Genomic DNA, 16,931 nt, shown 5'->3' on the forward strand with positions numbered 1-16,931 from the left:
ATTTTGCTATCGTCTTGAGTTGTTCCCCCCCAAAAAACATTATACCGTCTACGTGTACCTGTGCACGCATACACACGAGAAATTGTGAGGTTCCTGCTTAGTAAATTTGAAAAGAAACCCAACCTAGAATAGTGTTCTGGCTAAATTCTGGGAGTTGAATATCCCTTTTAAAGCATGCTGTGTCTGCTTTGGAAGCCATACTGAGACCAGATGCTCCCACACTGCCGCATTTTGAGCCGGGGAAAATGGGAGGGGGGAATTTCTTGGAGTGTATGTGGTTAGACATAATAACATTCTTTTTCTAATTCAAGGTCATGTTAGTTTGCACAAAAGTGAGAGGAAGTCTCAAGTTGGGACGGATGGTGATTGGGGCATGTGATGTGATGATGGGTGCAGGGGATGGATTTTGTAGTTTTTACTTATTGCAAGGAACCCCCGGAACTTTCAGATTCGGGATTTCCCAGTTGTGCCCATTTACAATAAAAAAAAAGAGCTTTTGTGAAGATGTCTGACTTGGAGTTATTGGTTGGAGTGGAGGTTTTCTGGAACACTGACATTATCCCGAATCTCTAAATAGCTACCAGCACCCCGAAAGGGGGCTGTCCGGGGTGCTGATCCCCAGCACTGACCTCAAAGCTTGAGCTGGGGAATTCTGGGACTTGAAGTCTACCCTTTTAAAAACATGCTGGCTGGTGAATTCTGGGAGTTGAAGTCCACTCATCTTAAAACATGAAATTGTGGGAAGCCCCACCCCACCTCCCGCTCCACAGAAGAATAACATATTTGGGGAAATTATCAAAAAAGTCTGAATATTATATTTCCCTAAAGGAGAAATGGTGTGTGTGTGTGTGTGTGTGTGTGTGAATCTTAAGGGAGGCAGAAACCAGCACCAGTCTCCCTACCACCAAGCAGAAACTGAGGAGGCCAGCTTTTAGAAGTGCAGATTTGGTGATCCATTCAAAAGAGGATATTTCGAGACCCCTCGCAGCAAAGTTTGACAGCTTATCAAAGCAGAATGGTAGGATTAGAACAAGCAGCCCCTCACCCAAGATGCAACACAGGATGAAAGCCATTAGCCACCATAGGAATTGACCTCACCCTTTCCTAAGAGGTCTGTGGGCGTGCATAAGCGCACAACGTGCCTACCGTCCCTGTCCTATTGTTTCTCTTATTCTTGTTTTATTTTTCTTATATGTACCCATTTCATGTATTCACAACTAAGTATACACTTATACTTATTATCTTGTAAACAATTGGCAAATCAAATAAATAAATAAATAAATAAATGAAAGCCATTAGCCACCATAGGAATTGCCCAACACCCTTTCAGAACACAAGCCTCTTCATTGCACACACATACCCAGAACAGCTCAAACTTCAAAGTCACAGAAACCAATAAAGATCCATCCACTCATCCAACCATTTTGTTCAGCTGACCCAGAACTGCACACTGTGGTTCTGCTCAATAAACCATCTTTCCAATCAGCTTCCATGTTGTTTCCAGCATCTTTCTTACAGTTTGGAACCGAACCAGATGGATTTTCCTTCCAACTGTGGGAAGTATAACCCAAAAGGACAGTGCCAGAAACCTCACAGCACCAGAAACCTCAGAAAACAATGCCAAGAAACTCAAACCAGCCCTTCCCCCCTTTAAGAAAACCAAGAATCACTAGCTGAAAGGGAAAACTCAGAGCAGCCCTTCTAACAGAGCTGACAATAGGAACAGTTAAGTAGAGCCATTAAGACAGGGGTCCCAGAATTCCTCCTCCAATTGAGGTTAGCTCAGGAATTCTGGGAGTTGAAGTCCACAAGTCTGAAACTTGCCATGTTTGAAGACCCTTGCATTAAGATAAGGAGAACCAGGCTAAAAATAACTCACCGAGGCAAAATCAAAACTCCTTTTTTTCCTGCCCCCTGACAAGATTAACCCCCAGGATAGGAAAGACAAAGGTCCTGGGACAGGATTAACCCATTAAGGTAGGAAGACAGGATCCAGGGCAATCACTTTACCTAGAGGCACACAAATAAACCCATCAAGATGCAGGAGCTTCAAAGGGGAATTAAGCATAAAAGGCTCAGATCTGCATTTCCCATTTGCTTGCAAGCCAGGAACACTGGAGCTGTGTCACCCCTGCTTTTTGCCTTCCTTCATTAAAGAATCCCACTTTCTGGCAGCTGCTTCGGAATTCATTTCTTTTCAGCGTCTGCGGTTTTTCCCAGCTGGGAAATTTCTTCCAACACAACACAATTCTTAAAGCATGAAATGCGTTGCTTCTTATCCTTCCTTCAGGCTCTTTTAGAGAATAGATTGAGACTCTCCTCTTGTGGCAGCCCCTCAAATACTGGAAGACTGCTATCATAGCAATAGCAATAGCACTTAGACTTGTATACGCTTTATAGTGCTTTCCAGCCCTCTCTAAGTGGTTTACAGAGACAGCATTTTGCCCTCCCAACAATCTGGGTCCTCACTTTACTGACCTGTGAAGACTGGAAGGCTGAGTCAGCTTTGCCCCTGGTGCAGGGGTGGGATTCTACCAGTTCGCACCTATTCGCTAGAACCGGTTGTTAACATTGTAAGCAGTTTGGAGAACCGGTTGTTAGAAGAAATTACTGGGCTAATCCTGTAAGGAAGGCAGGAAGGAAACATTCTGGTGTTGCTTACAGAAACTGCCTCTTATTACATTCTCGGCAGGACTAGACTTCCTGTCTCAGGAACGTCTCTAGAGTTTCTTTCCCCTCCTTTGCTGGTACTTTGCTTGTGTAGAGCGACCATTCAAAGTAACAATGGCGTTGAAAAAGTGACTTATGACCCTTTTTCACACTTACGACTATTGCAGCATCCCCACAGTCATGAGAGGCCAGGGGAGGAGATGCGTGCCTCGATGTGAGTGATATTGAGTTGGCCACGCCCAGCCAATAACATGACCACCAAGCCATGTCCACCCAGTCACATGACCACCAAGCCACGCCCACAGAACTGGTTGTTAAAAATTTGAATCCCACCCCTGGCCTGGTGGGATTTGAACTGCCAAATTGCAGGCATCTGGCTGCAGCAGAAGTAGCTTGTAGTACTGCACTCTAACCACTGCGCCACAGAGGCTCCTAGTCCTCATCATGTCACTCCTGGTCTTTCTTTTCTCTTTTAGACTAGCCAAACCCAAATCCTTGTTTGTCACACCATTACAGGTCTGGCTGAATTCGATCGAGCATCTTTCTTATATCCCCTTGGCTATAAATGCAGAAAATACCCAACTATAGCCAGTCCTCAATTTACGACCACAATTGAGCCCGACATTTCTGTCGCTCGGCGAGACAGAGGTCTGGCTTCCCCATTGACTCTATCCATCAGAAGGTCACAAAAAAGGACCACATGATCTTCGCACACAGCAATCCTTGTAAACATGAATCAGCTGCCAAGCGCCTGAATTTCAATTATGTAAATAGTCCTCTGCTTACAACCACAACAGAGAGCAGAATTTCTGTTGCTAACCAAGACAATTTAAGTGAGTAAGTCTTGATTTTATAATCTTTTTTTTTTTTGCCATGCCTGTTAAGTGAATCACAGTGATTGTTAAGTAACTCGTGTCATTAAGTTGGTCATTTGCATTCTTTTTAGAGAGCCGTTGAGAGCACTTGGAGATTTCTCTGTGTCCTTTGATAGTCATCGGAATAGCCTTCTTGGAATTGCTGAAGGGACTGCGTTGTAGAAGGCTCCACATCCATCTGCACCACTCAGGTGATCCTGAGGACTCAGATAAACCTCCAAGTGGCCTCAACGTCCCTCAAAAAGGATGCAAATGACCAGCTTTTATGCAAAGAATATATATCCTTCCATCCTTCACCATCCAGTCAGAGCTAAAGAAGCTTTTTGGATGAGAAGCCAAATGTCCTCAAAAAAAAAAAAAAAAAAAGTCCAGTTGCCTCTTGAAAAAGCATATTTGGGTGAACCTTGGACACTGCCATTGTCAATACATGCTGGTTGCCATGTGCCCAAATTTCTTATCCGTGGAGAAACTACAACTCTTGTAAATGCAAGAAATGGTTGCAAGTCCATTTTTTGAGTGCCGTTGTAACTTCAAACAAGTTCCTAAACAAATGGTTGTAAGCCAGGGGCTACCTTTATTTCTCTCAACGATCTTCCCACAGTTCTGAGAGTTTTATACCTCCTGAAGGAAATTCATTCAATTTAGATTTAGGTAATAAAATCCCAGACGGAGTTGTTAATATAATTGTGGTGTCTGGATCTGATCTCTTCCATCCTTGGAACAGAGAATAATAATTGGAGGAGATCTAATTCTTTGAGTTTGTCCTTTTGAATGTAATATATATTCCAAAAGGGTTATTGCACTTTTATTTTGTTTGTGAGAGACTTTATTGTTGCCCGGTCTGCAATAATACTCAAGACAATTTATTTGCACATTAGCAGTCATGCTTTTAGGTTGATTGTGGTACTTTTCCAAAAGGTCCCACCGAGAAGCACTCGGAAATGTTTGCTTCCAGCACAATTCCAAACAAATGCAAATTTCTCCTTCCCGTAATGGTAATTCTGCTTTAACAAAATGATCTGTATCATTTCTTAATAGATAGTCTGGTTCCGATGTACTGGAAGTCCTTAACTTACAGCCACAATTGAGCCCAATGTTTCTGTGGCTAAGAGAAACAGTCGTTAAGCAAGGTTTGCCCCATTTGGTGACCTTCAGGCCAAGCGCCTGAGGTTTGATCATGCGACCACAGGGATGCTGGAATGGTTGTAAGTGTGTAAAACAGTCATACGTCACTTTTTTCAGTGCCGTTGTAACTTTGAATGGTTATAAGCCAACAGATCTCCAGATAACCCTCAAATCCTGGACATAAATTGTTTCAACTTCTACCCTCAAAATGATGTTATAGGGCACTGCACACCAGAACAACTGGACACAAGGACAGTTTCCCCACCACCACCATGCCATCACTCTGCTAAACAAATAATTCCCTCAATACTGTCCAACTATTTAGTAAGGCTGCGTTACTATTATCTTTTCATCCTTCCTATTACCTATCTCTCCTTTTCTACTTATGACTATCACTTTGTTGCCTGTATCTTTACGATTTATATTGTTTTATTTAGTTTCCTAGTATGATTTGATTGCTTATTTAGTATCCTGTGACTATCACTGTGTTTTATCTTATGATTCTTGAAGAATGTATTTTTTTATGTACGCTGAGAGCTTATGCACCAAAGACATATTCCTTGTGTGTCCAATCACACTTGGCCAATAAAGAATTCTATTCTATTCTATTCTATTCTATTCTATTCTATTCTATTCTATTCTATTCCATTCCATTCCATTCCATTCCATTCCATTCCATTCTATTCTATTCTATTCTATTCTATTTTATTCATTCCATTCATTCATTCTCCATTCCATTCTATTCTATTCTATTCTATTCTATTCTATTCTATTCCATTCCATTCCATTCTATTCTATTCCATTCCATTCCATTCCATTCCATTCCATTCTATTCATTCTATTCTATTCTTTATTCTATTCTATTCTTTATTTTTTTCTATTCTATTCTTTATTCTGTTTTGTTCTATTCTATTCTATTCTATTCTCTATTTTTTATTCTATTCTATTCTTTGTTCTGTTCTATTCTATTCTATTCTATTCTATTCTCATTCTATTTTTTATTCTATTCTATTATTTATTCTGTTCTGTTCTGTTCTATTCTTCTATTCTATTCGATTCTATTCGATTCGATTCGATTCGATTCTTATTCTATGAGTTGAGAACTACCTGTGTTTTATTTCTGGGGTTGCCTGGCTGTGAAAATTTAATTCTGCTACTTTCATCTGATTTATATTCTAGGTGGGAGGCAGGTCCCGGGAGAATATATAAATTTAGCGCCTTTTTGTTTCCAAGTGGACAAAAAATCCCTGCCATCAATCCATAAGCATTTCAGCTTAATGGCACAGTGGGTCAGGTTGCGAATTGATTCCCAATTGTTTTTCCAGACCCTAATCATGCTTATTATAAAGACCCTGAGTTAATGCGAGTTTTTTTTTTTTTTTTTTACATAGGAGAAATTCCTGGGTCCTTTACTAGGAAAAGTAAGTATTGATTTTTATTTTGTTTATTTTCACCCTGACCCGGAAAGTCAACAGAGGCTTTTAGTGAAAAAGCCGAAGTGATGGCATTCTAAGTATTTGCTAAAAGCTTTACGATGTTTGTGGGCGCTTTGTTATTTTGAAATCTTGAAGTCCTTCTCAGTTCCCAGAGCAAAGAAGCAAGCCTTTGAAAGTGCTAAGGCTGGCCTGAGTCCCTTTATTAGAGTGAGATGGCTGGCATATCTCTATATACACTGCTCAAAAAAAATAAAGGGAACACTTAAACAACACAATGTAACTCCAGGTCAATCACACTTCTGTGAAATCAAACTGTCCACTTAGGTAGCAACACTGATTGACAATCAATTTCACATGCTGTTGTGCAAATGGAATAGACAACAGGTGGAAAGCAGAGGCAGGTAGCAAGACATCCCCAATAAAGGAGTGGCTCTGCAGGTGGTGACCACAGACCACTTCTCAGTTCCTATGCTTTCCGGCTGATGGTTTGGTCATATCAGCTTTTTCAGTGCCGTTGTAATTTCGAACGGTCATTAAACAAACTGTTGTAAGTTGAGGATTGTCTGTAGTGATCTGGGTTTTGGGGAGAGAGGCAGAAGTGGTATTCAGCAGGTTCTAACCAGTTCTGGAGAACCGGTAGTGGAAATGTTGAGTAGTTCGGAGAACCGGCAAATCCCAGCTCTGACTGGCCCCGCCAACCCCATCTCTTCTCTGCCTCCCATTGAGTCCCAGCTGATTGGCTGGGTCTCCTTTGGTTGCCCTGAACAGGAGAACGGAGCTGGAAAGCAGGTTAGTGGGGTGGGCAGGGGAAGGGGATTTTGCAGTATCCTTCCCCTGCCACGCCCACCAAGCCACGCCCATCAAGCCATGCCCACAGAATCGGTAGTAAAATTTTTTGAATCCCATCACTGGAGAGAGAGGGTGTGGTTTGTTTGTTTATTTATTTATTTGATTGATTGATTTGATTTGTCAATCGCTTACAAGACAATAGATATAAGTATAAACATGAGTAAGAATACAGGAAATAGGTACGAATAAATGGGGACAATAGGACAGGGACGGTAGGCACGATGGTGCACTTATGCACGCCCCTTACAGACCTCTTAGGAATGGGGTGAGGTCAATAAGTGGTTAGTTTGAGGTTAAAGGAATGGGGGTTTGAGGGTGTAACAACAGAGTCAGATAATGCATTCCAGGCATTGACCACTCGGTTGCTGACATCATGTTTTCTGCAATCAGGTTTGGAGCGGTTGACATTGAGTTTGTATCTGTTGTGTGCTCTTGTATTGTTGTGGTTGAAGCTGAAGTAGTCATTGACAGGTAGGACATTGTAGCAGATAATTTTGTGTGCTACACTTAAGTCTAACCGGAGGCAGCGTAGTTCAAGGTTGTCCAAGCCCAAAATCTCAAGCCTGGTGATATAGGGTATTCTGTTGCGAGCAGAGGAGTGTAGTAACTCTTCTCGTGAAATACTTCTGGACTCGCTCAATTGTATTAATGTCTGATATACAGTGTGGATTCCAGACTGGTGAGCAGTATTCGAGTATTGGTCCAGCAAAAGTTTTGTATGCTCTAGTTACCAATTCGATATTTCTGGAGGAGAAGCTTCGTAAGATTAGATTTACAACTCTTAATGCCTTTTTGGCAATGCTTTTACAGTGAACGCTGGCGTTTAGGTCATTTGATATGAGTACTCCAAGGTCCTTGACAGAGTGAGGGTCACCAATGAGGTCAGATCCACCTAGTTTGTATTTGGTGTACAGATTTTGCCAATGTGTAGGACAGAGCATTTGTTGGTCGAGATTTGGAGTTGCCAGATGTTTGACCATTCTGACACATAATCAAGGTCGCTTTGAAGGATAGTAGCATTGTCAGTGGTGTTGAATAGAGAGCGGGTGTGATTAATGCCAGCCGCATCCCACGGGAACGATCACACTCTCGTTCTTCAGTCCTTCTCCGTGGATGTCAATCCCACATTTGCCTGTCGTAGCTCTCAGAGCCACCCAATTAAAGACAGTCCTCGACTTATGACTGTTTGAAGTTATGACCTACCCGACAAAGGGGACTTACAGCTTGGATTTGATGTTCCGACAATCCAGGCTCTACACACAGACACACACACACACACATGCACACACAAACACAAAGTTATGTGACTGCATTTGGGGGGCTTGGCAACGTGACGGTATTTACGGCTGATTGCAGCATGACCCCATTTTACGACGGTTTTACCAACTGTCTCGCTTAGCAACAGAAATTTTGGCCTCAGTTGTGGTCCTTAGTCGAGGATTACCTGCATGCCACTGCTCTGAGACAAAAAACAGGTCTAGTTTGTGATCTCCACTGTAGGTTGGTCCAGTAGTGGGTTCACTACCAATTTGGTGGGTGATTGGGGTATGCATGTTGGTGCACACGCATCCCTAACACGCCAAGCAGCTGAGAGAATGAAGAAACGGAAAGCTAGCTGCTTCTTTTATCCTCTCAGATGATCATTGGAGGAACCGGTTTGGCCCATACCGGTAGTTTTTTTTACTACCTGTTCGGCCGAACCAGTCTGAACCAGTAGCATACCACCACTGGGTTGGTCCCTTGGTAAGTTGGATCATCGTGTCCATAATTGGCCATGAACTCCAAAGCCACCTCTGACCCAGCGTTCAAAACAGGCAGATTGAAATCCCCCTCCAGGGCCATAATAATCCTCGGAACACCCCTGATAATTCAGCCACGAGGAGCTCAGCCAGCGATCTGCCATGCTGGAGGAAGGAAAGTAAGCTGGTATTATCAATAAATCCGATTCTGTCTTGCAGAATAGAGGGAGGAATTGACTACGTTGGTTTGACTTTAAGATGGGTGGACTTCAACTCCCAGATTATTATTATTAATAATTCTAATTATTAGCACAATTGAGAAAGTCCAGAAATATTTCACAAGAAGAGTTCTCCACTCCTCTACTCGTTGTAGAATACCTTATGCCACCAGACTTGAAATTCTAGAACTAGAAAACCTTGAATTACGCCGTCTTCGGTCTGACTTAAGCATGGTATATAAAATCATACATTGCAATGTCCTACCTGTCAATGAATACTTCAGCTTCAACCATAACAACACAAGAGCACACAATAGATACAAACTCAAAGTAAACCGCACCAAACTTGATTGCAGGAAATACGACTTCAGCAATAGAGTGGTCAATGTCTGGAATACTCTACCCGACTCTGTAGTTTCTTCCCCAAACCCCAAAAACTTTAACCTTAGACTGTCTACTATTGACCTCACCCCTTTCCTAAGAGGTCTGTAGGGGCGTGCATAAAGCGCACCAACGTGCCTACCGTCCCTGTCCTATTGTTTCTCTTATTCTTCTTTTATTTTTCTTATATGTACCCATTTCATGTATTCACAACTATGTATACATTTATACTTATTATCTTGTAAACAATTGGCAAATCAAATAAATAAATAAATTAAATAAATAAATAAATTCAACTCCTGGCTGGGGAATTCTGGGAGTTGAAGTCCACCCATCTTCAAAATTGTAGAGGTTGAGAAACAAAATAATCCAAATGCTTCTAACAGAGTTTACATTTGTACATGGTTGTTTATTTGTGGTTTATCGTGATAAGCAAAAAAGGAAAAGAAACTGTTCCTTTGCAAAGTTTTTTTAGGTGAAATCTAACCCAAACTTCAGCCAGTGTACGCTTAAAACACCTAACAGTGTGTCCCTAAATATATTTATTTTCTCTTCCTACGGCACAAGGTTTAAATTTATTTTTTTAAGCTTTGCCACAACTTTGTAACATCAACTAAAATAAGGGAAGGAAACATAAAGATAATAGATGGAACAATCTGATGCACGTTTAACCTGTAATCATTTTTTGGTGAACATCTTAACTCATAATAAAGGAAAAGTGGAATAATTTTTGGATCACACCTTATAGTTTCTCCAGCTTAGAAAATAAAAATAATTAGCATAATTAGGGCTGCAGAAAAAAACAATGGCTACCAACCTGTCTTCCATCGAGGACCTGTATACTGCACGAGTCAGAAAGAGGGCTGTGAAAATATCTACAGACCCCTCACATCCTGGACATAAACTGTTTCAACTCCTACCCTCAAAACGACTCTATAGAGCCCTGCACACCAGAACAACTAGACACAAGGACAGTTTTTTTCCCCAAAAGCCATCACTCTGCTAAACAAATAGTTACCTCAACACTGTTCAACTATTACAAAGTCTGCACTACTATTACTATTAATCTTCTCATCACTCCTTACCGCCCATCCTCTCCTACTTGTGACTGTATGACTGTAACTTTGTCGCTTGTATCCTTAGGATTCCTATTGACTGTTTCCTAATATGATTTGATTGCTTATTTGTACCCTATGACTATTATTAAGTGTTGTACATGATGATTCTTGACTCTTGATGAATTTATCTTTTCTTTTTATGTACACTGAGAGCATTTGCACCAAAACAAATTCCTTGTGTGTCCAGTCACACTTGGCCAATAAAGAATTCCATTCCATTCTTTCTCTATTCTATTCTATTCTATTCTATTCTATTCTATTCTATTCTAAAAATCAAATGCAGAGTGCCTGCAGATTCTCCTGAGTTGCTGACAGTACAGATAGTCCTTGACTTATGACCACCATTGAGCCCCACATTTATGTTGTTAAGCGAGACATTTGTTGTGAGTTTTGGCCCATATTACGACCTTTCCTGCCACAGATGTTAAGTGAATCTCTGCAGTTCCTAAGTAAGTCACACGGTTGTTAAGTGAAGCCGGCTTCCCCATCGACTTTGCTTGTCAGAAGGTCACAAAAGAGGGGAATCACAGTGATCTTCGGACCCAGCCTGTAAGTTTTGATCCCATGACCCTAGGGATGTGGTCAAGTGTGCAAAACGGCCATAAGTCAGTGTTGTCAGTGTCCCTGTGAACTTCAAAAGATTGTTAAAACAAACACTTGTAAGTTGTGGGCTCTCTGTAGTTTGCAGGAAAAATTCAGTTGCATTTAACAATGTTTTTTTCTCCTTGTCCAATTAGAAATATCCCCCCACACACACACAAAAAAAGGAGCCCTTTAGAGTAATTAAACCTCCAACTGACTCCTGGGGAAGAAAGTTCAGTTCAGAATAGAGCAGGAAGGGACCTTGGAGATCTTCTAGTCCAGCCCCATGCTCAAGCAGGTGGGGATTGTTCCGGAGCATTTTCTAAAGGCTTAACACCTCCCAACACCTGTTTCCAGTACTTGGAGCTGAAACAGAGGGCAAAATGTTTGGGGGGTCCCCTTCTTCCACACCCTTTTGGTAACGATCCAGACTTAAGGACCAGGCACCATCCGTTTCTCCTTGCAGCAGGCGCCCTGCAAGGGATTAACAGATCAACAGAGTTGGAAGGGACCTCATAGGGTCATCTAGTCCAACCTCCCTGCCCAAGCCGGAGACCCTACACCATTTCTGACAGATGGCAGTCCAGTCTCTTCTTGAAAGCTTCCAGGGATGAAGCTCCCACAACTTCTGAAGGCAATTTCTGTTCCATGGGTTGATGGTTCTCCCTGTCAGAAAATTCCTCCTAGGTTGAATCTTCTCCTTGTTCCGTTTCCATCCATTCTTCCTTCTCTGGCCTTCAGGTGCCTTGGAGAATAGCTTGACCCCCTTCCTCCTCTCTGGGGCAGCCCTCAAATATTGGAAGGCTGCTCTCCTGTCTCCCCTGGTCCTTCTCTTACCTAGACAAGAGCTAGACCCTTCATCTTATGTCTTAGCCTCCATCATCTTTGTTGCTCTTCTCTGCACTCTTTCCAGAGTCTCAGGATGGGAAGAAATGTGGCTGTGGTCTGCGGATGATGGGAATCTGAATCCCCCAGCAGCCTCTCTGTGTGTGTGTGTGTGTTGAGCTTGTCTTTCTCTGCAAGCTGCAATAGAATTGCTGTGCCTTATCTCTGCTTGGAAAGGGTGTGTGTGTGTGTGTGTCTGTGTGTCTTTCTTTCTCCAGAGTCCGAGGGGAGGGAGGAGAAAGAGGGGAGGGGGATTGCATGCCCCCTCTTGGAAAGACAGGAGACTCTCTTTTTGAATGGGGAGGGGAGAAGGAGGGAGAAAGTGGGGGGGAGAGATTGCACGCCCCCTCCCGGTTTGGAAAGGGGGCAGTCTCTCTTGCTGAGTCCTAGGAAAAGGTGGGAGGGAGGGAGGAGGGGAGGGGATTGCACGCCTTCCCCCTTAGTAAACGTGGGGAGGGGGCTCTCCTTGTTTGCAGTGCTGGGGGCAGAGAGAGAGGGAGGGGATTTCTCCATGGAAAGGGGGTCTCCCTTTTTGAGCGTCCGAGAGGGAAGAGGGGAGTTGCACACTCCCTCACCACTTGGAAAGGGGAGGGGGTCTCCCTTCTTGCAGAATCCGGGGAGAGAGGGAGGAAGGGGGTGGGATTCCGCGCCCCCTCTCCTCCTTGGAAAGTGGGGTCTCCCTTTTTCGAGAGGAGGTGGGTGGGAGGAGGGGAGTCGCACATCCTTTGCCCGCTTGGAAAAGGATTTCCCCCCACTTTTGCAAGAATCCGGGAGTACAGAAAGGGAGGGGAATTCACACACGGCCCCCCTCACCCTTTGGTAGGGAAGGGGGCGGCTCTCCTTTTGCAGAATCCGACGAGAGAGGGAGGAAGGGGGGATTGCACGCCCCCTCCCCGCTTGGAAAGGGGGGATTTCCTCCCTTTTGCAGCGCCCAGGGAAGGGAGGAGGGGAGGGGTTTGCACGCCCTTGATAAGAGGGAGAGGGGAGGAGAGGGGATTGCACACGCCCCCTTCCCCACCTGGAAAGGGAGGGGGTTTCTCCTTTTGCAGGGTCCGGGAAGAGAGGAGGGGCTTGCACTCCTCCTCGCCCCTTGGTAAGGCAGAGAGGGAGGAGAGGGGATTTCACGCCCCCCTCCCCGCTTGGAAAGGGAAGGAAGGGGGCAGGAAGAGGAGGAAGAGGAGGAGGAGTGGAGGAAAGCCCCCCCCTCCCGCGGGGAAGAAGCAAGCCGGGCGCGGGCACGCGCGCTTCCTCTCCCTCCCTCCTTGCTTAGCGGGCGGGCGGGCGCGCGCGCGAGGAGGAGGAGGAGGAGGAGGCGGGGCTCGGGGATTCCGGCCGGCGGGTCGGGGGCGCGCGGCGCGCTCGCTGGCTGGGCTGGCTGGCTGGGCTGGCGCTGGGCTCGGGCTGTGGGGTCGGTCGGTGGCTGCCGGCCGGGCGGGCGTGCGTGAGTGCGGAGGAGCGATGGCCGCGGGCGGCGGCGGCAGCAGCAGCAGCAGCGCGGAGGAGAGGACCTACCGCCGCTTCTTGGAGGCTTTCCTGGGCGAGTTCCGCGGACCTTTCGAAGCGGCGGCCGAGAGCCCCGCGCCCGCGTCGCCCTCCTCCGCCTCCGCCTCCACCTCCTCCTCCTCCGCGGGGGCGGCGGCGGCGAAGGAGCGGCGGCCGGCAGCGAAGCCGGGGAAGGAGAAGAACCGCCGCCGCCGCCGTCGCCGTCGCCGCCTCCCTCCTCCGCCTGGCGGGGACGGAGAAGCCACCGCGGCCGAGGAAGTAGAAGAAGAGGAGGAGGAGGAAGATGCAGAGGAGGAGGAGGAGGAAGGAGCCACAGCTGGACCGGAGGATGATGGAGATGAGGAGGAGGAGGAGGAGGAAGGGTCCGGACCGGACGGAGCCAGCCCTCCAGGGGACGCCGAGCCCGAGGAGGCTCCTCCGGCCGAGCCAGCGCCGCCGCCGCCGCCTCCGCCTCGCCCGGCCAGCCCTTGCCCGCCGGTGCCGCTGCCTCCGCTGCCCTCGCTGCCCCGGCCGCTCTCGGAGCACATCACGGAGGAGGAGGTGGAAGGCGAGTGCCTGGACCTCTGCCTGCAGCAGCTCTACAAGTAGTGAGTGCCGGGGATGATGGGCTTTGTGGAGGAGAGGGGTGAGAGAGAGAGAGAGAGAGAGAGCCGGGATTCCGGCTCCCAGGCGCCGCTGCTGGCTGGGTGGGGAAAGGGCTTCCCGGGGGCGCCGTGGATGGAGGAAGCGCGCGATGTCTCCGGGAAAGGAAGGTCGGTCAGGTGGGAGGGTTTGGACTCCAGGTCCCATGGTCCACAGGAGAAGGCTGTAGCCCCATGACTCGGGAGAGGTTGTTTGGGAGGGGGGGGGGGGACTACAGTATCCATACTCCCGACTTGGGAGAGATTGTTTGGAGGGATTACACTATCCATGCTCCCCTGTCTTGGACCTCTAGTTCCTTTTACATATCGGGGAAAGGGTGAGGGACTACAGCATCCATACTTCCCCATTGGGGATCTCTCGCCCTGCATGTGGGGAAAGGGTGGGGGGACTACATCACCCATACATTGGGGATCTCTCGCCCTGCATATGGGGAAAAGGTGGGGGACTACATCATCCATACTCCCCCATCTCTAGCCCTCTCTGTATCTGCTAAAGGTGAGGACTCCACCTCCCAGGCTCCACTGCTTGGGAGACTCATCCTGGCGTTGGCGGAGAGGGTTCCCAGCAGGGTACAGAGACTACACTACCCATATATCCCCCCCCCTCTCACTCAGGAGGTCTAGCTCAGTCTAGAGAGGCTGCTTGGCAGAGCGTTGGAACTCCAAATCCCATCCTCCCCTGCTTGGGAATCCCAGCCCACCCATCGTAGGTGGGAGAAGGTTCCCGGCAGGATCTATAGACTACAGTATCCATACACCACCCCTGTCTCTCTCAGGAGGTCAAGCCCCATCTGGAGAGGCTTGCCTTGCGGCCGGTTGGACTCCACCTCCCATTCTCCCCTACCCCTCTCTATACATACGGCCCTGCCCCCCTGCAAAAGCCAGACTGCCTTTCTGCCAAGGTAAGAAAATACTTTGGAATAAAACCTGCATTCTTACACAGATCTTCATCCCGGTTTGATCCCCTCCTTCCTTCTTTCTCCAAGATCAAAAGCACCCCCAAACCCTCCGTGTTTTTTCCCCTCTTGCTCCTCTCCCCAATACAAATGAAAGCGCCCCCCCCCAAAAAAAAATTTTTTTTGGAACAGGACACCCAACAGGGCTGGTATTAAAATCACTTAATTCCACCCCCAGCAGAGAATCAATTTCAGCTGACCATTAGGCTGAACAGCACTCAAGAACCAGCCCCGCCAGCCACCCTGCAAAAGATGGGAACTGTCTGTGGATGATGGGAATCGGAGTTCCCCAGCCACATTTTCAGATCTGGAGGGGGGTTTGGGGGGGGTGGAGAGAAAAAATAGGATGTTGTCTGCCTGTACGCAGAATGGATCCATTTACCTTTTCCACTTGGCATGAGAAAGCCGAGCTGTCCGATCGGCTTCGGTTCCACCTTCAAAATCGTGGGTGGGGGTGTGGGGGTGAGGTACCCCTTTTTCTATGCCCCCCACTTCACCCTGGCCTTGACCCCCATGGAAATCTAGTACTTGGAGCCCAATATTCTTCCCTGAATACATGAATTGCTAATCAAGCAGAAACTGTACAGGCATTTTGTGTGTGTGTGTGTGTGTGTAAATGTCTATACAGTATGTGTGTGTGTGTGTATGTATATATGTACAGTGTGTGTGTGTGTGTGTATATATATATATACACATACACACATACATATATAGGCACTGTGTGTGTGTGTGTGTGTGTGTGTGTGTGTGTGTGTGTGTGTATTTTAACAGAATTACCGAGTTGGAAAGGACCTTGGAGGTCTTCTAGTCCAACCCTGCTCAGTATATAGACACACACACACAGATAGATGCACTGTGTGTGTTTGTGTATGTATATGCGCTCAGGGATACTCTTGAGTTAAAAGCTGCCCTTTTAGCCTTATTGCTAGATAATTTTATATGTGCATATTTTCATGTACAATATATATGCATACACATACACACACGCACAAGAGAGAGAGAGAGAGAGAGAGAGAGAGAACATGAAAATATGCACACATAGAATTAACCAGCAATAAGGCTCAAAGGATACCTTCAGAAATCAAGAGTACCCCTGAGCATTTGCAAAGTGTAATCTGCCTCCTCTTCCTCCAATCTTCTCTAGCTATGCGAGGGGAAATTAATTATTTGACTCTGTGCAGAAAATCCTTCTGGCACATTTTTAAAATTTTCAGCTCCCACCAGTCACTGCCGGGGTTTTTCCACCTCTGCATTTCCACCTCTGCATATATAAATCTCGGTTTGGAGTGGATTTGAATCTTCCCTTTATTGCTGTTGATTTCTGATTTTCTTCAATCTATTTTTACTGTGAGACATCACACACACACACACACACACACACACACGGAATCATGGAAGGAAATTGATCAATATTGCCTGCGGGAGGGAAGGCATCCCAGCTAGTTTAAAGAGACTCTCTTTCCCTGCTGTTACTTTTTTTGGAATTGAGCCTTGACATTAATAGGAAAGGATGGCTGGATGTCAGCGATTCTAATCTGGTTACCAAAGCACATTGCATTTTATGTTTTTTTTTTAAAAGAAAAGATTCCAGAAGCCCTGGAGTTCCCCACGTATGTGTAAAGTGTGTATATATATATATATATATATAATATATATATATATATATATATATATATATATATATATATATAAAGTTCTTATCTATAGTCCTATCTCTGTAGATAATCCTGAGATGAAAGGACTCGGGGTTGAAATTTGATATGTCTAATAAGATTTCCCCCTCCTTGTAAAGGGTGACCGGAAGGTGAAAGGATGCTTGCAAAATAAATAAACAGATTAAATACCCCTGTTTACAAGGAAGGGGGAGATTAGATTTCAGGAAAAGGTTGGGGGAATGGAGGGAAATGGTAGCTGGGAGAAAGCAGGAAATTCTCCCTGGGTTGAAATAGACTA

General features: G+C 45.8%; 1 protein-coding gene across 1 annotated transcript in view; it reads left to right on the forward strand.

Moving 5' to 3' along the window:
• The first annotated feature begins 13,301 nt into the window (after positions 1-13,301).
• The window catches only part of PPM1E (protein phosphatase, Mg2+/Mn2+ dependent 1E), a 115,161-nt gene continuing 111,531 nt past the window's right edge, over positions 13,302-16,931 (forward strand). Inside the window, exon 1 of the mRNA XM_087956085.1 lies at positions 13,302-13,968. Within this exon, the coding sequence (XP_087812211.1) occupies positions 13,337-13,968 (632 nt within the window). The 5' untranslated portion in view covers positions 13,302-13,336. The remainder of the gene's footprint in view (positions 13,969-16,931) is intronic.

Source organism: Notechis scutatus, chromosome 1 (assembly GCF_049901735.1).
Source record: "Notechis scutatus isolate UNSWTSFEM ecotype Mainland chromosome 1, rNotScu1.2, whole genome shotgun sequence".
NCBI classification, from domain to species: Eukaryota; Metazoa; Chordata; class Lepidosauria; order Squamata; family Elapidae; genus Notechis; species Notechis scutatus.